General features: G+C 34.9%; 1 protein-coding gene across 8 annotated transcripts in view; it reads right to left on the reverse strand.

Moving 5' to 3' along the window:
* The window catches only part of CDK14 (cyclin dependent kinase 14), a 613,351-nt gene that overhangs the window by 299,370 nt on the left and 289,494 nt on the right, over positions 1–24,487 (reverse strand). For all 8 annotated transcript variants that reach the window (XM_017536523.2, XM_037741317.1, XM_017536528.2 and 5 more), the window contains one exon: positions 7,032–7,094. In XM_017536523.2, the coding sequence (XP_017392012.1) occupies positions 7,032–7,094 (63 nt within the window). The remainder of the gene's footprint in view (positions 1–7,031; positions 7,095–24,487) is intronic.

The following is a 24,487-nucleotide window of genomic DNA, read 5'->3' on the forward strand; positions in this document are numbered from 1 at the left end:
AAAAAAAAAAAAAAAAAGAAAAAAGAAAAAAAAAAAGAAAATCTAATGCCATTGTAATTATTGATTCCATGTAGTAAACCTGTTTCCTTTTTGTAGGATTTTTCTTTGAACCTAGTATTCTGAAATTTTGCAATACAGAATGTTATTTTCAGTTTATTTTTTAAATGTTCTGGGCACTAATCCAAAAATTCAATCCCATACATGTGAAAAAATTATGGTTTAATAGTTATTACTTTAATGATTTCCTCCTTTCTTTTTTCCTCAGTTATTCAGATGTGGGATCCCCTGGATTAGACCTCTGATTTTCTGATACTTTCTTTCCCATTTTTCATGTTGGCATTTTTTGGTTTATTTTCTGCCAAAATATCTTCAATTTTATCTTCCATGATTTTATTGCTGCTTTTAATTCATTATGTTTTTAATTTCCAAGAGTTCCTTTGTGTTGATTAAATTCTGCTTCTCAAAAATAATCTGGCATTCTTGTTTTATGGATGAACCATCTTCTTTTATCTCCCTGAGACTATTAATGATAATTTTTTAAAGTTTCCTTCTCTATCTTTCCCTATCCAATCAATGCAAGCAATTTGGTTTCCTCCAAGTTACTCATTTGTCAACTGGGGTCTTCAATGGAGAGTTCCTTGGATTCTTTAGGTCTGTTGTCTTGGAATTATCAGATTCTTCACAGAATACTCTTACAATCTTCTCCCTTGAGGCACAACTCTTGTTGTCTGAAGCTCTCCATGCCAAGCCCTGTCTTTCAAGCTCTTCTCTCCCTCTCCCTGACCTACTACACAGCCCCCACCTTATTCTGGGTTACCATTCACTCTCCCGCTGGTAGAGTGAGGAGCAATGGAAACCAGCAGGCTGCAGGACTGTGAAAGAGCAAGAGGCTAGGATTTCTGGCAAGTATACATGTCCCTAAGGCTAGCGGGTAAAGGGACCATAGGGAGACTCAGGAGATGCTCTGGGTCATGGGAGAAATTTTGACCTCTTATCCATGCATCTGAGCAAATGCCTATATTTCCTAAAGATATTTTTACAGTATTTTTTTATTGATACATAGTACATATTTATGGGAAGCACAGGGTATTTTGATACAATCATACAATGTATAATGATGGGTATATAGGATATCCTTACCTCAAATATTTATCATTTCTTTGTCTTGGGAACATTCCAAATCTTTTCCTTTAGTTCTTTTACATGTATTTGACATTAGTCAAATACACAATGTATTATTGTTAACTACTGTGTCATCAAACACTAGAACATATTCCTTCTATCAAACAGTATCTTTGTACTACTTAGTCAACCTCTCTTCATCCCCCACCCCAACATCCTTACCAGCCCCTGGTAACTATCATTCTACTTTTTACTTCCATGAGGTCAACTTTTTTAGCTCCCATATATGAATATAAATATACCCTATTTGTCTTTCTGTGAGTGGCGTATTTCCCTTAACATAATAACTTTCAGTTCCACCCATGTTGCTACAAATGACAGGATTTCATTTATTTTTACGGCTGAATAATCTTCCAGTGTATGTATGTACTGCATTTTTTTAATCCATTAATTTGTTGATAGATACTTATATTGATTCCGTATCTTTGCTACTGTGAATAGTGCCTCAATGAACATGGTGGTGAAGGTATCCCTTTGATATATCAACTTCCTTTCTTTTGGATAAACACCCGGTAGTAGGACTGCTGGATCATATAGTAGTTCTATTTATAGTTTTTTGAGAAACTTCCATAGGTTCCCAATATTGGCTGCACTAATTTATATTCCTACAAACAGTGTATGATTTCCCTTTTCTCCACATCTTCACTAACATTTGTTATGTTTTGTCTTTTTGATGATAGCCATTCTAATTGGGGTAAGATGGTATCTCATTGTAGTTTTGATTGATTTACAATTATCTGATAATTAGTGATGTTGAGCATGTTTTCCTACCTATGGACCATTAGTATGTCCTCTTCTGAGACATGTTTTTTTCAAATCCTTTGACTACTTTTTAACGAGTTTGTTTATTTTGCTTTTGAGTTGTTTGAATTACTTGCATAATCTAAATATTAGTCTCTTGATAGATGGAAGAGTTTGCAAATATGTTTTCCCATTCAACAGGTTGTATCTTTGCTCCTGTTGCCTTTGCTTTGCAGAAGCCTATTCGTTTAATAGAGTTCCATTTATCTATTTTTATTTTTGTTGCCTATGCTTTTGAGATCTTAGCCATAGAATCCTTTTCTAGACCAAAGTCTTGAAGTGTTTCTCCTATGTTTTCTTTGTGAGTTTAATAGTTTTGGGTCTTATGTTTAAGCCTTTAAGCCATCTAGAGTTGATTTTAGTATATGGTGAAAAATAAGGACCTTATTTCATTCTTCTGCACATGGATTTCCAGTTTTTCCAGCACCATTTATTGAAGAGAGTGTCATTCCCCCAAAATATGTTCTTGACATCTTTATCAAATATCAGTTAGCTATAGGTATGCAGATTAATTTGGGGATTCTCTATTCTGAGCATTTTTCTGTTCCCTTCATCTGTGTGTCTCTTTTATATGCCCATAACATGTTGTTTGGTTACTATAGATTTGTAGTATACTTTGAAGTTACATAGTGTGATGTCTCCAGCTTTGTTCTTTTTGCTCAGTATTGTTTTGGCTATTTGGGTTCTTTTGTGGTTCCATATAAATTTTAGGATTGTTTATTACTCCCATGAAGAATGTCATTGGTATTTTGATAGGAATTGTATTGAATCTCTAGATTGCTTTTGGTAGTATGGTATTTTATTAATATTAATTTTTCCGATCCATGATCATAGGATGCCTTTCCATTTGTATCTTCAATTTCTTTGATTACTGTTTTGTAGTTTTCTTATACAGGTCTTTCACCTTCCTTGGTTAAACTGATTCCTACATATTTATGGTAACTATTATAAATTAAATTGCTCCATTTCTTTTTCAGCTAATTCATTATTGGGGAAGAAACACTACTAATTTTTATATGTTGATTTTGTATCCTGCAACTTTACTGAATTAGTTTATCAGTTCTGTGACTTTTTTTTGATGGAGTCTTTAGATTTTTTTATACATATTACTTTGTCTGCAAGGAAAGATGATTTGACAACTTCCTTTTGTCCAATTTGGATTTTTCATTTTTTTCTCTTGGCTGATTACACTGGCTAAAATTTCCAGTATTACACTATGCAGATTTTTAAACTTGATTCTGGGAGGTGAAAAAAAAAAAAAAATATATATATATATATATATATATATATATCTGTGTGTGTACATATAAAGCTTCCCAGGTGACTCTACTATGGAATAGTGAAGACCTCTTTGTTTATTACTGAGGTTTCCTGTATCTACAAATATGCCAAGAACTGAGACTCTCCAGAGCATTTCAGAAAATCCTCAAGAAGTCAAAATTTCACTAACTATGGGGAAAGGAATCCCCACAGATTAATACATTTTGCTGCTTTTAGGGTATTTTTTAAAATAAGAAGAGGTAAATTACATCACATTTTTTTTTTAGAAACAGAAATGTACTAAGGCATCTATCTGTGACCATGTTAAACAACTTCAGAGCAGGAAAAATTTCTGTTGTATATAAATACCCAGGCTTGTTGTAGATGTTATATATAATTCCTGTGACATTATTTCTCTGCTGACTACATATTTTAATCATCATTAAGTTTCTCACCATGTTCTAGGAGGCACCAAGTCCTGCCGTGTTAAACCTTGTTTATCGCCACAGTGCAACCTGGACTTAAATGAGGAGCAAACAGTAAGTGTTTGAAGTATGATGAATGACCATATGATGAAAGAAAAGCACACAAGGCTTGAATGAGAGCTGGTGAGAGAATTTCTAGAGCTACGGCCAGTCACTGAGAAACAGTAACCTAGAGACCCATCTCTTCATGACCATTAGGAAATTAGGGAAAATAAAAGTGATGGAAGAAGCAGAATATACAGTAAAAATGGGACAAAATTAATCAATGTCACTGGCCTAAGGAGAGAGAACACAGTAATGTTTTGTGGAAAGAGGTTTCCTTTTTTTCATCAACAAAATTTTCTACCAACACTTGCTGATAATTAATGACACACAGATAATTGGTGAGAAAACTAAACAGGGATGATAAAAGCCCAGTAATGTCATGGCTGTTGGAAAGGTTCAATCAGTTCTTTAATCTCAATCTTATCACTGAATGTGAAAGTCAGGAAGTCAAAGTTAGCTCAGAGGACCTTCCCATTTCCACTGTGGCTGGCAGACTTCTGAACTCCCCAGGGCCAACAGTCTCACTAGCTGGGTGATCTATACATTCTTAAGGATAGAATACAAAACAAGAATGAAAATATATTGTACCACTGATTTCAAAGCCAATAAACCCTAAGAAGAGACCATGTGAATGTATAAATGAGAGACTTCGAGATTTTTAGTGCAAAAAAATATAAAATTATGTTCATGTTAATATTAATATTTGGAGTTGGAATTGAACATGGACAAGATTAATAAAACAAATATTTTCATCTGTTAACATGTCAACCTAATCTAATAAACTATGTCAATGGTTACAGATTTTTAAGAAAAATGAACAGTCAAAACACTTTAAGGTTAAGGAAATCTAATAAAACACAAAAAAGGAGACATATGGAAAATTCAACAGACTATAATTTCTATATTGATTCTATTATTTAACAAACAATGTTTTGACAGAGTTCCTATAAGTGCCTATATTTTAAAATTATATAGTGTAGCTAATCACCATAAAAGCCTCATTGTTAATGTGACAAATATCTAGAAAACATTTTAAGAAAAATATTAAAAGACAATAGAAAAATAGAAAATACACACAAAGAAGCAACTTATACAAGCAAATTTACAAATGGTCATGAAATACGTGAAAAAATGCTCAATGTCACTAGCAGTCAAGCAAATGCCAATGTAAAGGACATTCCATTTTTACCCTTTGGAATGGCAAAAGTTAAAATGATTGATTAGTCAATGCTAGTTAGAACAGAGGAAAACAGTTCTCCTGTCATTTATAAACTCATTGGCAAATGTTCATGCCAAATTCATTACTACAGAAATTGTATTCTTAATAAATTGTATTTCTTACTAAACAAAATTCATTAATGGAGTATCCAAGAGAAACGATAGTATATATGTTTTATACTAATATTGACTCTAAAATAATTATAGCAACATTCTGGGAACAACCCAAAGATCTGTGAATAAGGAACAGTTAAATATTTATAGTTGACTCATATATAGTTAATAATAGTTAACTATATTAATACATAGTTATGTTTATTAATAGTAATAGTAAGATGATATATAATTAAGTTATATTTATTACAGTAACATATACATATACAAATAATACATTTATTAATAAATACGGTTAACTATATTAATAAATACAGGTTATTCATATTATGGAAAAATATATAGTTACTAAGGAAGAGCTACATAGTCACGTACTGATTTTAAATAATATCCAATACGTATTTTAAGTGAAAACAAATTATATAATTATGTATTCACTATTTATTCATTTACTTTTTATTTTCATTTTTAGAGACAGGCTGTCACTCAGGCTAGAGTCCAGTGGCATGATCATAGTTCACAGCAACCTCAAACTCCTGGGCTCAAGCAAACCTCTTGCCTCAGTTTCCCAGGTAGCTAAGACTACAGACACATATGATAACACCCAGCTAATTTAAAAAAATTTTTTGTAAAGATGGGGTTCTTGCTATGTTGCCAGGGAAGTCTCAAACTCCTGGCCTCAAGAAATCCTCCTATCTTGGCCTCCCAAAGTGCTGGGATTATAGGCGTGAACCACTGCATCCCGCCATACATATTATCTTAATAAAAAAATAAAATAAACACACAAAATGCCATATGTACATATGTCTCTACAAGCAAAGAAAAACGCACAAGAGAAAAAGTATGACATGGTGCAAAGAGTGGTGTAGATAACAAATGGGAAGAAATGAAGATGAATAATTTTACTTCGAATACATCTGTAATACTTAATTGGTTCTCAGGATTATGAAATGTCATTTGAATTATACAATGTAAGCACATAATTAAGCCATATCAGACATAACTTTGGTCTCTTCTAATTCCATTGCATATACCAAGAAAGAGTTCCCTGTTTTAAGCTTGAAATTTTGGAACAATTTACTAAGAAGATAATGAGGTCAAATCTTAGGAAATTGTGGTTCTTTTCATAGTCAGTAATAAAATTTCTAGTAAAAAAAAGATGCAAAAGTAGCAGGAAGTAGAATCTGCTTATACTTACAAATAAAAACACATGCACTGTGGCCCACCATAACATTGTTTTGGATCATAATGATCCTTTATATTGAAACCACCTGGTATATCAGTATGGGTTCCAAGCTAGAACTGAAACTCGACTCTACTGTGAAGTATTAAAAAATAGGATTCCAGGCCAGGCGCAATGGCTCACAATCCCAGTACTTTGGGAGGCCAAGGCAGGCAGATCACTAGGTCAGGAGATGGAGACCATCCTGGCTAACATGGTGAAACCCTGCCTCTATTAAAAATACAAAAAATTAGCTGGATGTGGTGGCACGCACCTGTAGTCCCAGCTACTTGGGAAACTGAGGCAGGAGAATCACTTGAATCCAGGATACAGAGGTTACAGTGAGCCGAGATTGTGCCACTGCACTCCAGCCTGGGTGACAAAGGGAGATTCCATCTCAAAAAAATAGGATTCCAGTGGTTTTTTACTCACTATTAGCAAATGTTTCTCTAGGAAAAAAATGTAAGATCTAAATATTAATACCCCAGTGAAAATATTTAATGTTAAAACATAGTTTCCAATAATTCAACTGAAGCAATGACTATGGTTCACCTCAATATCGGTCTCTTTACACAAAGAGTTTTAAAAATTGAAATATCTTATGGTAGAGATGCGAAAAATACATATCAAGAATACATATTTTTTGGTCCAAAAAAATACATATCAAGAATGCTAACTCATGGGTTAAAAAGATCTTTTCCTACCTTCACATTATCTGGATGCAGCCCCCCAGGGTGCTTGTCCATGTACTGACATAAATCAGTATGCTAGAAGAGAAAAGGAAAAATTTATTAATAACCCTCTGGCTATAACATGATAAATCAATATTTTCCTACTTCAAAGTCACCATTACCTTCTGAATAGAGCAAATAAAAGACAAGTGGGTGCATTTTTCAGTGTATGTAGTGGCATGCCTCCCCACCCCCTAATTTTAACCATAATTGAATCATTATTTTTCCCTCGCGGCTGTTTTATGTTAAACATGTCTGTGTATCAAAAAGAAACATGTCCATAATTTGTTAAATGTCTCATTTCCTCTTCTGCAACTATATCCTTATACCTTAACTTAGAAAACCACACACAATTAACCAATACAACTATAATTTCAACTATCCCACATTTTCCAAGTGCAAATGCAAATAAATATTTATTTTATATGAGATGAAAACACTACAAATATATTCTGCTAGTAAAATTAATCACTGGACTTATTTTCCATATCCATATTCACAAAAACTAATTTTTAGGTTTCTAGAACTCCTGAATATATTTGAGTAAATAAGCTTCAAAATTAACAGGAACATCTTTAAAATTAAAAATTAAGAGAACTATATTTAGATATAAGTTTAAAAGAATATTCAACATCTCATGCTGTTATTCTTTTAAATATGCCAAGCTCAATTTGTCCACAAGTGTATATTTTCTTCATAATGCTTTTACTGTTTATATTATAAACTAGATAGAATTTTTTAAAAGCATGTAGTTAGTATTCATATTTTTCTTCTTTTATTAGAGTGTACTATAAGATTTATAGCACTGAAACATTTAATCATTCTGTAAAAGCCAATGAACATGAGCATTTGTGTCCCAATATCAGGCTTGAATTATTGAGACAGTACAAGTTTTATAATACATTCAAGAATCTTGCTGCAGTCATTTATAACAACAGTTCACATTCCGTTATTAAGTTTTTATTGCATGCCAGGTGATAATGCTGAGGATACAAAAGAGAAATTAGCCTTCACCATTCATCATATACTTTCCAGGCAGTACACCAGTTGCTAAGGGCACAGGAGTACATGAAACAGATGCAAATGGAGAAAAAACAGACATGCCAGTGATCACCGTAAGGTAGGCTATTATTTTAAGAATAGTACTGGACAATGTTCAAGAGCACAGCGGGGTAAACCTAATGAGGTCTAGAGATTTCAGAAAGGTCTCTGGAAGAAGTTACTTCTACATAAGACATGAGTAGAGAATGAAAGAAGTTAGCCAATTGAAGGGCAAGGCAAAGAAAATGGGGCAGAGGAAATGCTCTTAGGTATATTCTGAGACAAAATTGCCTTTACCTTGGGCAACACTCAAGGTGTTTAGCTTCTAAATCAAAGTCAAGCTCCATGAGGGTAGAAACTATGATTAATTTGGAAATTATTATCTATCTGGTCCAGGCAAAATGTCACACACAGAGGAAAAGGAACTAAATACAGATGGGAATAGTTTTGCATATAGGATAGCACATTAAAAACAAGCCTAAAATATGATTAAAATAGTTTCAATGGAGTTTTTCCTAGGTAACTACATAAAAGTTTTATTTCATGCATTTAATGAAATGAGGAATGAATCTGGACCCCAAACTGCCATTTTGTAACTTCATATTGTTAACTTCCCCACCCTTGAATAAGGATACCACCATCGTCAGAGAAGGACAAATAAAGAACGTGAGAACTTTTGTTTCTGAAGCCAGTATGTGATAAGTACTTTTTACTTATAACATGATATATAAAAATAAGGTATACTTTTAAAATACTGCTCATTTTACTGTAAGATCTGGGAGGGGAAGAATTATATTTAATTTGTTCAATGCTTCACCCACAAAAAACAAAATGATAAAAGAAAAGTACATCCAACCATATCAATAATCACATATCCATGATGTGTTAAAATGCTTATTAAAAATGTAAAATCTGTTTTTAAAACAAAGAAAATTAAATTCATGCTGCTTCCCCAATTATAAACTAAAAACAATAAACACACAAAAATCCAGAAAGTCTGAAAATTAAAAAAAGCTTACACTTTTGATATTTTGTTATTTATACTGTAAATATCAATAAAAAGGAATTAGCCATATCAATGTAAAATCATGCTTAATAGAATTCAAGAAACATGTATTCAACATTTGCACACCTAACAACAGGATACATTATTAAAAGCAAAACTTGACAAAAATCAAAGATGAAACAGAAAATTTCACAAAATCTTGAAGGGTTTTGCTTACTCCTTTCAAAAATTAACAAATGGAATTGGCCAAAAAAGTAAAGCTATAAAGGATATAACACAATTAAATAGCTTGCCTAATAAATTCATGCTACACATGCTTTTTAAACATAAATGGCCTACTCACAAAAACTGACAATGTATGAGACGAAAAAAATCTCAAAAATTTCCAAAAAGCTGATACCATATTACATCTTTCTCACAACTGAATAAAATTAACATCAGAATATACTGTATTTCATCAACTCTGAGACATACAGCTCTTTTCATCTTTGATACTGGAACAGCAGCATTGATTAAGATTACCCAAACAATGAATAAAATACAGTTGTTATTGCCTGTGTCTGAACAAACATTTTATTTTGCTCAATTTACAGGGTTTACTCAATGGCGTGAGTCATCAACAAACAATTTAAAGACCATCCGAAGAAGAAAGAGTGAAGGATGAGCCCTAATTATTACCTGGAAACCATTTATTGAAATTTTCAGGCAAGATTTTTTTTTAAGTGCCAGAATTAAAACTTCTATAGCTCTTTCAATAAGCATAAAACAAAAATTCTGAATGCTAAAAAGCATTCAATTATAAAACTAAAATTCCACGTTTTTTTTCTTTTTCAGTAGTATATAATGTTTCTTCTAATTGATGGTGTTTTAAGTTCAATGGCAGCAGGAAGAAAATAAGGAAGAAAGAAAATCAGTTGGAGAGAGAGAATGAGAGGGAAGAAAGAATAGAAAAATCTATTTTCCTAAAAATTTACAAAAAGCTAAGAAACCTAAACATACTTAAATTAGTTAAAAATGAATGATAGTAAATATACTACATTTCAAAGCAACAAAATTTGGTGACAGCATCAACAAGAAAATTTAGACCTTTAAATATATTTATTTTAACATAAAAATGACTAAAAATAAGTAAAACAACCAATAAAGTAAAGCTAGAGAAAATCAAAGAGAATTAAAAGAGAGAGAGAGAGAGAGAGAGAGGATAAATTCAGTTAATAGCAGAAATTAATTAAATAGAGAAACAAAAAAACAATAAGTTTGATCAATTAAACAAAAACCAACTTCTTTGAAAAACCTAATAAAACAAACCAATCTTTGGCAAGTCTAATTTTTTACTTTTTAAGTGAGGAGTTTGGAAAGATGTAACCAACATCAAGAATGAGTAAAATGAGGCTGGCACAGTGCCTTATGTCTGTAATCCCAGCATTTTGGAAGACTAAGGCAGATGGATCACTTGAGATCAGAAGTTCAAGATCACCTGGGCAACATGGAAAAATCCCATCTCTACTAAAAATTCAAAAAAAAATTAGACAAGTGCAATGGCGAGTGCCTGTAATCCCAGCTACTCAGGAGACTGAGGCAGGAGAATCGCTTGAACCTGACAGGCAGAGGTTGCAGTAAGCCAAGATCAGGCCACTGAACTCCAGCCTGGGAGACAGAGCAAGACTCTGTCTAAGAAACAAAAAAAATAAAAAAAAAAAAAAAAAAAAAATGGGAAAAGTGACAACTATAATTGTGAAGATTTTAAAATACAGGATAAACATACAGCACTGCAAATCTTTAAACCAGTATATTTGATATGTAGAAAAAAATGTTTTTCTAAATAAAACATAAGCTATGAAATTTGTAAGAGGAAGGGCTATAACTAAAAAGGTACTGAATTCAGACAGTTTTAATAGAAAATGCTCTGAATCTTCAAATAACATATAGAAGAGTACAGAAAAAGATAAGAATGCTTCCTACTCCTTCTTTAAAACACAGTGTCAAACTAGGCAAGGACAAGAAAGGGATGGAGGAAACTAAAACAATCTATGATCACAGTCACAGATTCTAAAAATAATAACAGTAGGTACTAAAATTCAATATGGCATTAAAAAACTAACACGTCAAGACCAAACAAGGTTAATCTTAGAAATGAGAAATAGTTCAACATAAAAACATATGTTAACGTGATCGTCTAAAATTAACAAATTTAAAAAGTGGAATAGTGATGGGTACAAAAGAACATTTATGGTATTATATATATATATGGCATGTATTTATAGAATGCCAACTTTGCATAAATAAGATGAAGTCTCCACTCTCACAGAGCTAACCTTCTATGGATATTATATGCTTGTGAATTGTCTTAAATTTCTCTAATAATAAAGTATTCAAACTTCTTGTTTAAAATGAAACAAAACTATAAGGAAGGAAATACATTAGGACTGGAGAAAAACATTTCTGATCTTTCAAGTCCAATGACATTAGCATCAAGAATTGCAGGAAAGAGATCATCTCCAGAAATGAGATCTTGGAAAACTTGTACAAACCTTTAAAATTTAAGACTTTTGTCAAGATGTAGTACATGAAAATGTGGTATGTGTGCGTGCACACATCACATATATATACACAGCTGTCCTTAGCTGTATAACCTTGAGCAGGTTACATAACCTCTGTAAATCAGTATTACATAACTTTGAGCAGATTACATAACTTCTGTAATGAGGATAATCCTAGTTCAATTTTCATAATAACCTCATATGGTTATTGTGAAAATTAATTGGTAAATATCCATAACAGTTTCAGAATACTGCCCAACACATTGTGGATACTATAGGTGATGACGATTGATGATGATGATGATGGTGGTGGTGGTGGTGACTTTCTGTGGTGTGTTTAAAGGTAGGGAAGCAGGGAAGAATATCTGGAAGGGATTGCAACAAAAACAGAAATGATAAATATGGTTGAAAGTTCCCCAGGAACTTCTAGGAGTTGTAGTTTATCTTTACATACGTGTTCTTCCTATGTGCATGCCCAGACATTCCCATTCCCATGCCACCACTCTCCACACACAACCACTGAAACTACATCCAGCACTAACCTCAGAGTCCTCTGAGTGATTAGATTTGGGAATTTCATATGGAAGAGGGAATACGAAGTAGTAAAAGGTCATATTTTTTACCTTATATTCATTTTTCACAAACTTCTATTTTACCTAAACTAAAAACAGTTTCTTTTCCCTCTCTCTTTTTAAATACACAGTACTGTGCCTGGGACTGCATTACATGTGCCTGAATTACAAATTTCATTATATAATATGTATTTTTTTCTTTATACATTCTTTCCTTAGTTTTACTCATTGGATTATGTGACCCTTATGACTTGCACTTATGCAGAAATACAGAACCACATTTAAGAATGATGCCAAAAGGCACTTCTTAGACATTCTGGGCATAAAAGTTCTGAACAGAACACCGCTATGGCATATGACCAACAGATAACTCTCCTGTGATGACCTACTAATAAGCTCAGATGCATCCGGCTTGATTTCTGGCTATTTCTTATTCGAAAACCAAGAGGACCACCTATAGGCTAGACCCTGGTGACTACACGTCAAAAAGATTGCTCCCCTCCAATCTCTACCATGGCTCTAGGCTAACATCTTCCCTTCCCCTTACTATATTATGCCACACCTCTTCTTCCCACACTTTCCCCTTTACTCTATCACCACTGCTGTGCCTTAAGATAATGCTACCAGATATACTTGCGTCCGACAAGGTTACACCTGAATGAAGCACCCATGAAGTGGGTGCTTTTAAAGGAAGCTATCAAGTGTAGCTAGACTTAGAAACCAAGCAGAAGACAGAGTGAGCACAGAAAGAGGCTCTCAAAACTCAAGCCGACACTAGCATATATTCCTTTCAAAATTAGTATCCTCTTTCCCTGCTGTTGAATACCCATCAGGTAGCATTTATCTGGTTATTCACATAGATGCAGGAGTATCTCCAGGGGAAGGAATCCAAGGAGAGTATCTGAAATCATCACTCTCTGGAGGTAAAATGTTTTCCGTAATAGAGTTTGTGTGGTTTAGGCTGTGGGTTTCCCATACTGATTTGATTTTTCTGTGGCTGGATCAATTTGGAAGGCAAGAGAAAAAAATCCTGTTGTAAAAAGGCAGAACATGGAAAGACCACAGAAAATTGAAAAGATATTTTACTCATAGGCATTTTCACAATCAAGTCTCAGTTAATTGCAGGCATATGAAGATCTGGAAACTACAATGACTCATCTTAGTCATGTGCTGCAATAACAGCCATGAAGCTCAAAAGGAAAGACATGGAAGAAAACGAGAAACAAAAATTATGTATATAATGACCATTTTTTAAATGGTAGAGCGCTGCCCTTTCTAAAAGAGGAGGACAGAGAGGCCAGACCAAAGAAAAAGTTAAAACAAAACAAAACAAAACAAACAAACAAAAAAAAACAAGCTAGATAACAACACTTACCTTTTCATATTTTCCACTCTCCAACCCTTACACTGTTTTGAATCTGATGTTAGGTCAAGGGAAAGAATCAATATCCCTCCATCTGAAGTCACTGGTAAGAAAGCTATCTGAAACTCAGGCCACCTTTTGGACATGAAATTTTGCCCAGTTTCCAGGGCAGAAACAAGTATAGGAGAATTATTAATAGGCTTCCAAATTCAGTAAGTGTTTATATTTCTCTTTAACTTATTATTCATGAAGTGAAGTTTTCTAATTGTTGACTCTTCAAATGATCAGACCTCCTATTCATGAGACATCAAGCTCCTCAGAGACATTCTGCTTTTGTATTAGCACTGGCTTTCAGACTAGACTTTTCCCTTCAAGCTGAAATTCAAACAAAGCCCCTTAGGGAACACATGTATTTATTTCCATTCTCCCATAATGTTAAGCATGGTATACACAATATTTGTAAGCTAATTTCGATGTTCTTCAGGAGCACTGCCAAAATATGACACTGAAAATAGCATGGCCCTAGTTTTTGCAACTAGGCTAAAAATAAGGAAGCCAATCCATGGAGATGACCAACAGAAATCCTCACTTAAAGTTATATTAAACACAGCCTCTACACCTTAACTTCTGTTTCATTTAATTTTCTATTTGACAGTGAGAGAATAGTCAATATATTCAAGCTTTGTATAGATTTTATAACATACACACAAGTGAAAATGGTTTCACTGGCATAAGGATATGAAAAGATGACAGAAAATGAATATGAAATTAATCTTACATAGGTAGGCATAGTTTATGTGTAAACAAATTTTAGCTATATTTTATTTTGAAATTGATGAAAACTTTAAGTGAACATATTGTTTTATAAATAGGATATGTTACAAACTAGTCAATAAGGTGCAAAATGCAAGCATAAAAATTCCGACTGATCTCCGCTTGTTTAAGAAGCTCTCCTGGGTCCACATACCATCTGAGTCTAGACACCTCAACCTCTTCCAGGTGAATGAACCCATTATAAAAAACTTTAAACCACCCTTTCAATGGTAAGAGGAAATATCAGAAATCCACAATTTTCTGAAGAAAAAGGGCAATAATTTCCAGTCTTCTGTGGTACTCCATGTGGTCCCAAAATTTATGGCAATGAGAGTAATTACCAGTGTGGCCCAGGCAGTTAGTGTGGCTGCCTTGATGCTTATTTTCCCACTGGCTAATATCACTTTCAATACCTGTGTCCCTTGTCTGAGACACAATGCACACACCACACACATTTCACTACAGCCACACTTAAGGGTGGTTCTGAATGTTGAAATAACTCACTATCCTTTCATTAATAGTTTTTAATCTATTTCATCTGCACTTTATTACAGTCGTGTAATTTATTGGGAAATTGTTACTGCTAGAGGCAACTGAAGAAAACTTACAGAAGTTGAACCCTCTTTTCTTCTATAGCAATCAATGCCATTTTCCTCTAGATATAATCTCTGTTTTATTCAGCCTACATTGCTGTAAGAATTAAAACATCAAATTACTGAGCAGTTAGGTTCAAACTGCTCTTATATGCAGTCCACACGGTTAAATTGACTTTGAAACTGCACTTTTCCCTGTTATGCTTTATAGTACTTATCTACTTCACTTCCAAATAATTAATAAAATAATAATGTTGTGAGTTCCAACACATGAGAATCATTCATTAATGAGAAAAAAGGAAAAGGAAACTTTAACCAACTCATTCTTTAAAATGAAATCATGGGCATTTAGGGTGTTTAACAGGAAGTTTGTACCCACTATACATTATATATCAGGGGGGCTCGCTCACTCACTCTATCTATCTATCTATCTATCTATCTATCTATCTATCTATCTACTTACCTACCTACCTACCTATTGAGAAAACGTCTCTCTCTGTCACCCTGGCTGGAGTGCAGTGGTGTGATTATAGCTCACCATAACTTCAAACTCCTAGACTCAAGGGATCCTCCCTCTTTAGCCTCCCAAGTAGCTAGGACTACAGATATGTGCCACTAGAACTGACTAATTTTCTTATTTTTTGCTGAGATGCGCTCTCGATATGTTATCCAGGCTGGTCTTGAACTCCAAGCCTCAAGTGATCCTCCACCTTGGCATCCCAAAGTACTAGAATTACAGGCTCAAGTCATCATGCCTGGCCCAGAGGAGTCCATTTTTAAAAACAGTGATTAAAAAATAAACATTGCAAGTATTTTATCAAATGTTATTCAGGCTTAATGCTATATTAAAATTCCGTATCAACAAAAACAAGCCATTCATGAACCAGTACAAAAGTACTGTCTCTCTACTCTGAAGACAAGATTATAATTACAACTAGATTATTATGCCTCAAGGATATGGTCTTCAAACTATTTCAGCATCAAATAATCAGATTGTGTTATTCTAAGTATTCTACTGCTCCTGTATAGACTTATTTGACATATTACAATGCCTATTTATGTTTTTTTAAACCTGGTTTTAAGCCACTTAGGAAATGTTTAAAATTCTACCAGTAGACCACATACATGTTCCCTAAAGAGAATAGTATTTTATACTATATAAAAACCCTCTCATACCCAATCACAGCTCAATAGTTTATGCCTAATTAAATTAGCCATTTCTTTTTAGTCATATCACATATTCTCTTTCACCTTTTTGGTCATAATAAATCTGTACATGTCTTAGATGTCCCATAATTCTACCTAAATGATTTCGGTTGTCATTTCTGAATACAAAACATATGGGCAGCCTGGGGCTGGTGACTGGAACAAGAAGCATTTCCAAACACATTCCATCATGTAAATCAGCAACCTGAAAAATCCCTTCCATTAAAACAAAAAACCTACTATTTGGCTTCTTGCAACGACATCATGGATAGACAGATTATAGAGTTCTGTCCAGGCAGTAAGACTGTTGCAAGCCATTCTTCTCTGAGAAAAGGAATGCAGGAATTCATGCTTTAATAGTTCAAGTGTCTGAAGTGGTTTCAATCTTGTAGGAGCTAATTCTTAAACCCAAATATATTTCTATATCCATATCTATACCTATATAATTTACCTCATAAAACTTATGAGGCATAAATAATTTCTTTTTGTAAACTAAATACACTCAGTGTATAGTTTTGGGATGTTAAAAAAAACTTTTTAAAAATTTGCTAGAAGTAAAACATTCTAAAGAACCATATGCTATTCCAGCATTAGAAGAATGTGTAAAATGTACTCTTTTCAAACAGTGGAGGAAAGGGCTAAGCAGTGTGATTTATATGCCTACTGGCAAACCATTCAGAAGCCTAAATCTTACAGCAAATTTTAATGGAGTATAACAGTCACTTTGAAAGGATGTTCATGCTATTTTGAAGCCAGGCTAATGTTTAGAGGAATGAGAATGAAAGGTTGTAATCAGTGAATATCTTAAAGAATTGTTTAAACCGGAATGAAAAAACAGACTAAAAAAATGGGTCACATAAAATATTCTGGACTCCAAGCCTGAGAAGAAAGAAAGAAAACAGGAACTGAAATAGTACTCAGGAATATCATAACTCTCAAAACACGTTCTGGAGCCACTCTGAGAGGAATATGGAAGATCTCGAAATTACAGAGTAAAAGCAACATGAACTAAGAGAGTTAGAAACAAAGAACTAAAGGGAAGGAAGACAGAGCAATCAAATATGGGCATCCTGAAATAACTTTTGCTGACTACAAAGTTGAATAATGGAGTGTTTTTGAAAGTAATCTTGGTTCTAAACGGTAAGAGTAACACCCGCAAGGTGCTGAATATACTAAATGTGTAACTCAGAAAACTGAATCATATTGCAATCAGCTTCAGGTTCATACTACTTTTAATTTTAAAAACAGTAATTCTGAAAGACATAATCAAAAATAAAATATTAAACAATTTGTTAATTTAGTCACCCCATTTTTAGGCTGGACAATGAAAAACCAATATTTATTTTCAAACTCTTATAATAAGTGAAGTATTATAAAATGTATAAAAATGAATAACAAAGTATTCACAATTTAGGAGTTTACTGATGACTATGGGGAAAAGAATAATGGCAATCAAATAAATGACAATATATAATCTTCTTAATTAAAGATGATGAAGCATTTATAACTTTGTTCATATCATTTGACCCAGTCGTAACAATTTTAGGAAGACTTATTCCAAGAGAAAATACAGAGGAATGTATTAGAAGCCATGTTATTAAGATTTTACAATGCAAAATACAGTGGGAACCTTTAAACATGGGCATGAATATTTGATTACTTATGGGGCAAAAGTTGTGAGCTAGACTCAAACGACAAGACAAACTACAAATCTCTCAAACTGGAGAAACAGTTTGAGAGACAAATTTATATTACAAATAGAGTATATCTAAATTTTCTTGCTATATATATCTTATACACAATGTAGAATAACAATGCTTTCAGAGAAAGTAAAATGATAAACAATGAAGTATATGAACTATCTGTTTGCTACATATGATGAAAGAAGCAAGTTATATTGCTATTCTTATGGCTAGCCTGCAGCATAGTATCTTTAGGTAAGGTCTCTGTAATGTAAGTAAAATTGTATTTTTAAATTATTTCAATATAGTGTACATAAAGGGGCAAAAATAATTTGGGTTTCTCAAACTCAACGAGAAAAGGATCACACAAACATTATTGTTAAAAATTCAAGTTATCTACAGAGTATGATGCTCTGAAATACGAGAAATTGAGGAGCAGTAAAATAAATACTGTTAATCCACAAAAAATTACAAAAATTATGTTCCAGCAGCTCTCTTAACAGCAAACAAACAAACAAAAAATCCTCAGAAATAGCAAGGGGAAAAACTCATGAACTCTATCCAGCATACTGCCAAAAGTTAAAATGAAGTAGAAATTTCAAACTATTTGTCAGTACCTATGAACAAAAGCAAAATTCCAGACTTGTCTGTCAACTGAAGAATTAGCCAACAATCAACTCATCACTCTTTTTCTTCTTTTTTACTACTAGCTTTTCTCAATCCATGGATAAAGAAAATATACTTGATCTCTTGTTGTGCACGGGTATGAAATTAAAGATACTCTGAAAAAAAGAATTTTTTTTCAATCATTGGACACTTGCAAACTTCAAAAAATAATAACTTTCTCAGGACCTTGATATATTTGGCAAACATCATTGGTGTTTTGAATAAAAATTCTGAAACTTCAAGCAGCAAAGACCAACATCGTTGCTCCTCATAATGTTTTATGCTTTTATGCAAATATCTTGTTAGATAGTAAGTGAATCAGAGCTAAAAATATCCCTTTATTCTCTTGGGTTAGTGCCATTTGCCATTAGAAGGTTACTTAAAAAAGATGTCAAGGGAAAAAATGAAATCTCATCTAGTCTGTCTGGGATGAATTCAGGTAATGCTTTCCCGATGGGAGGGCTGAAAATACCATTTGAAAGTCAGTTTTAGCAAAATGTTAAAAGAAGTTACTGGTGCTCAAATTTGAATCAATTACCAAAAATCACTTGAGAAAATTATACTTGAGAATTTTGGGTGAGATATCTCTCAATATTTACTTTAAAATAAATTAGTAGGCTTGGCATGTAATTATCATAATCAACTTATGAAGCTTCTTGAAATAATTTTTATCAAGGAAAGCACAGTAGAAACCGTATTTGGCAAAAAAGACAACAATACTTGTGCTCAACCCTTGACGTTATGACACAAAAGCTGGTGATAAGCTGACTCAGTGCCGTCATACAGAAAATGTGGTTTTTAAATATTAAAAATCTAAAATCAACAGCTTAATAAAATCTGTTAAAATAATCATTGCTGGAATGTTTTAAAATTTTTAAATTTATCCAAAAGTTATTTATTTATTTATTTCTTCCAAAGAAAAATGGGATATATGTGCAGAACGTGCAGTTTTGTTACACAGATATACACATGCCATGGTGGTTTGCTGCACCTTTTGACCCATCTTCCAAGTTCTTTCCCCTCACCCTCCACCCCTCAACAAGCCCTGCCTACTGTGTTTTGTTCCCTTCTCTGTGTCCATGCGTTCTCAATGTTCGATTCCCACTTATGAGTTAGAACATCAGTGTTTGGTCTTCTGTTTCGGTATTAGTTTGCTGGGGATGATGGCTTCCGGTTTTACCCATGTCCCTGCAAAGGACACGCTTTCATGAGTGCTATTTGGTTATTTTACACACTACTTGATGCACTTTCTTCATAGTGTCATTAGTCCTTATATTTTCGTGTGTTATTGCAGTGCTGGTACCGGTTTTTCCTTTCCACATTTAGTGCTTTCAGGAGTTCTTGCATGGCATGCCTGCTGGTAATGAAATCCCTCAGCACTTGCTTGTCTGGAAAGGATTTTAAATCTCCTTTGCATATGAAGCTTAGTTTGGCTGGATATGAAATTGTAGGTTGGAAATTCTTTTCTTTAAGAATGTTGAATATTGTTCCCCAATTTCTTCTGGATGGTAGAGTTTCTGCTGAGAGTTTTGCTGTTAGTCTGATGGGCTTCCCTTTGAAGGTGACTGGCCTTTCTCTTCGGTGACCCTTAACAGTTTTTCCTTCATTTCTACCTTGGAGTATATGATGGTTATGTGTGTTGGGGTTGATCTTCTCATGGAGTATCTCAATGGTGTTCTATCTTAATGGTGTTCTCTATATTTCCACAATTTGCATGCTGGCCTGTCTTGCTAGGTTGGGGTAGTTCTTCTGGATAATATCCTGATGTGTGTTTTCCAGCTTGTTTCCATTCTCCCTGTCTCCTTCTGGTACTTCGATCAATCATAGGTTTGGTCTCTTTATGAAGTCCCATATTTCTTGGAGGATTTGTTCATTCCTTATCATTCTTTTTCCTCTATTCTTGTCTGCATGTGTTATTTCAGTAAGGTGTTCTCAAACTTTGATATTCTGATATCTCTGATACCCTTTGGTTGGTTCAGCTGTTGATACTTGTGTATGCTTCATGAAGTTCACATGCTGTGTTTTTCAGCTCCATCAGGTCGTTTATGTTCCTCTCTAAACTGGTTATTCTAGTTAGCAATTCCTATAACCTTTTATCAAGGTTCTTAGCTTCTCTGCATTAGATTAGAACATGCTCCTTTAGTTAATTATAATTTTTTATTACCCATGTTCTTAAGCCTACTTCTGTCAATTCATTCATTAGATCCTCTGCCCAGTGCTGTGTCCTTGATGGAGAGACTATGCAAACATTTGGAGGAGAAGAGGCCCTCTGGCTTTTCAGGTTTTTAGCATTTTTTCATTGATTCTTTCTCATCCTTATGAGTTTGTCCAGTTTTCGTCTTTGAGGCTGCTGACTGATGGATTGGGTTTTTGTAGGGGTCTTTTTGTTGTTGTTGATAATGCTGTTGTCACTTTCTGCTTGTTTGTTTTTCTTTCTAGAATCAGGATGGGGTATGTTTTGCTGGGGGGAAACCCACTCATCTGAGCTGCCTGGATTCCGCAGAAGTACCAGTAGGAGAGGTTAAATCTGCTGGTCCACAGAGACTGTGGCCATTCCTCCCACTAGTGGCTCAGGCTCCCTCTTTCTGTAGGACTTCTGCAGTTTGCTGGGGTTCACTTCAGGCCTCATTCACCTGATTCAGTCCCACACCTGGAGATGTCAATAAAGGAGGCTTGAGAGCAGCAAAAATGGTTGCCTGATCCTTCTTCTGGGACCTCTGTCCTCCATGGGCACCAAACTTATGCTAGTAGGATTGCTTCTGTATAGGGTGTCTCAAAACCCCTGCTGGAGGGGCTCACCTAGTTGGGTGGCATGGGGAGCAGGAACTGTTTAAGGAAGCACCTTGTCCCTTGGTGGAGGGGGGTATGTTTTGCTGGGGAGAAACCCACTTATCTGGGTTGCCTGGATTCCTCAGAAGTACCAAGAGGAGAGGCTAAGTCTGCTGGTCCAAAGAGACTGCAGCCACTCCTCCCCCTAGGGACTCAGACCCAGGGAGATCCAAAGCCTCTGAGCCTCTGGCTAGAGTTATTGGGGATCCTGCAGGGAAGCCCCACCCACAGATCAGGGCTGGGCCTAAAAAAGCACTCTGGCCACAGATTGCCACAGCTCGTAGGTTGGTCTGTGGGGACAAGTCTTAGTACCAAGCTGTTCAGCCTCCCTGCCTCCAGCAGAAGAAAAGTGCAGCCTGTAGCAATAGAAATGAGAGCCACCCTTCCCCCCACCCAGGGAGCTTAGCATGTTTGGCAGTTTTTAGTCCCAATGCTGGCTGCTGCCCCTCCCCAAGGAGCTCAAATAGCTTAAGACAGCAGGCAGTTGCAGTCACTGCTGGTCGCCCCTTCCCATGGGAGTCTGATAGGCTTAAGCAGATTCCAGCTGAGAGGCTGTAAGCATCTGCGTGTTCTGGGGTTGAGATGCTAGGCCCCAGTGGCATGGGTTCACAAGTGGGATCTTCTGATCAGTGTAGGCTGCACAGTTCTGTGGAAAATGCACAGTTTTCCCAGCTGGTGAGTGCATCACTCACTGTCTCCCTTGACTGGGGAGAGAGGGCCCCCCTTCCCCGTGTGGCTGTCAGGTTGGCCACCACACCACACTGTTCTTCCTTCTCTCCATGGGTAACGCCACCCTTCTAGTCAATTTTGATGAGAGAATCTGGATACCTCAGCTGCCAGTGAAGGATTTACACACTTATAATGGTTTTTTCGAAGGGAGCTTCCAATCACTGCAGCTTCTAGTAAGCCACCTTGGTTTCTCCCCACTGTCCAGAATTTTAAATGACATCAAAGACAAGAATGGAATTTTTATGTTAATGATAAAAAAAATGCGTAAATTTTAAAACATAAATAAATAATACATACTACATTTAATGATTTGGACAATATTAACTTGTATCGCAATATTAACGTATGACAATATTAACTTGTATGGGTATAAAAGGTTAAAAAACAGTGTATGTTGTATATAGTGTGGTATACACATATACATATAATATGCATGTGAGTATAAATCATAAAAGAAGTCTTCAAGCATAACACATGGTAGCATCAGCTCTCTCTGGAAAACTAATTTGGGATACTTCAGTCAGGATAGGCCAAGTTATGCTGCAATAACAAGTAACTTTTGCTCAGTTCATTGGCCCAACCAAGTCACATGGTCATGCCTAACTTCAGTAGGGAAGACAAATGTATTCTTTTTACAAAGACGGAGATACAAATATTTGGGAATAGCAATATGGTCTTCTACATTAGACAAATCCTACTCATTTTTTTTCTTCACTGTCAGTATAGTAAGAACATTAAATACCTACATATATGTATAAATTTGTATTGAATTTTAAAAGAACCCTTTGTCAAGGATTTAGTAACCTTAAAAAACATTATCATTTTACCAACTCAATTACTTCTCTTTTTATTTAATTGCTTCTCATCTAAAGTTAACTTTTCTAGAAATTTTTGCTATACTACATTAACTTTATCCTTCTGAGCTCTGAAAATCTGATTTTCTGGTATAATGTCTCATATACTTGGATACTTAAATCAAAACCCATAGTGGCTTCTCTAAATGATAACAAATCCATGTTAAACTGAAGGGTTAACTGTATTTTTTTCCCCCATTTATTTATTTTATTGCATTTTAGGTTTTGGGGTACATGTGAAGAACATGCAAAATTGTTGCACAGGTACACACGTGGCAGTGTGATTTGCTGCCTTCCTCCCCATCACCTACATCTGGCATTTCTCCCCTTGCTATCTTTCCCCAGCTCCCCACCCCCCACCGCCCCTCCCCTATTTCCTCCCAACTGACCCCTGTGTCCATGTGTTCTCATTGTTCAACACCCGCCTATGAGTGAGAACATGCGGTGTTTGATCTTCTGCTCTTCTGTCAGTTTGCTGAGAATGATGGTTTCCAGGTTCATCCATGTCCCTACAAAGGACCCAAACTCATCGTTTAATCTTTATAACTCTTGGACACATGATGGATCTTCCAGATGAAGGCTGAGGTACAGTATGTCTGTTATATGAACTAAATACAATATATTTATTAGTTGAAATGGAGGAAAAAGCAAGACTGGACAAAAGAAGTCAAACTATTATGCTGACAAATAAATCTGTGGCCAGCGTAGCACCAGAGTTGCCCTGTGTTGTGCAGAAATGGCTGGACCTTTATACCTTCATGTTTTATAGTCACCAGATACAGGAAGCCTGAGGAAAGGTGTGACCTCATTCAGAATGGGTCTCTGCAGCTGAAACAGATGCTGGAGGAACTGACAGCTGGAGGCATTCAGCTGATATTATTTCCTGTAGTAAATCCTTCTTTGAAGGAGAAATCAGCTACTATATTTCTGTGTCAGCCACTATATCTCTGTGTCTGGTATACTTTATAAGAGAGTTTTAATGAAAACCTTGAAAAATGACTCTCAATTCTGTCTCTCTCTCTCTCTCTCTCACACACACACACACACACACACACAGGCACACAAGTGCGTGCACACACACACACACAAAATGTTTCCAATGCATCTATTCTAGGAAAATAACCATATCCAGTTGGCAAAGATTTATAGGGTGCCCACTGCAGTTGGTAACATGAGATATTAGCCCCTGATCTCATGGAGACTGGCTGCTCATTCATCTTATACAGGTGTCATGATGACAAGCATGATCATGTTGCCCTTTGAACCCTTTACAAGATACCACTCAGTTCAATGTATTTTTAGTCAACCAAAATATGAATTTTTTTAAAGATCCTTGGTCCATCGTTTTCCTCTAATAAATATTCTATTACTAATCATATTCTCCCCACATTGCTTCCCCATAGCATTGTTGATTTTTTAACTTCTTGTTAGATTTAGACAGCTTTCCTCAATATATTTCCTAAAATTCTAGCTAGAATGTTCAACATTTTGTCTTTCCTGACTGTATCTAACTTCCTTATCCAAGTAAAATGAGT

This window comes from Cebus imitator, unplaced genomic scaffold, assembly GCF_001604975.1.
Source record: "Cebus imitator isolate Cc_AM_T3 unplaced genomic scaffold, Cebus_imitator-1.0 Scaffold98, whole genome shotgun sequence".
Lineage (NCBI taxonomy): Eukaryota > Metazoa > Chordata > Mammalia > Primates > Cebidae > Cebus > Cebus imitator.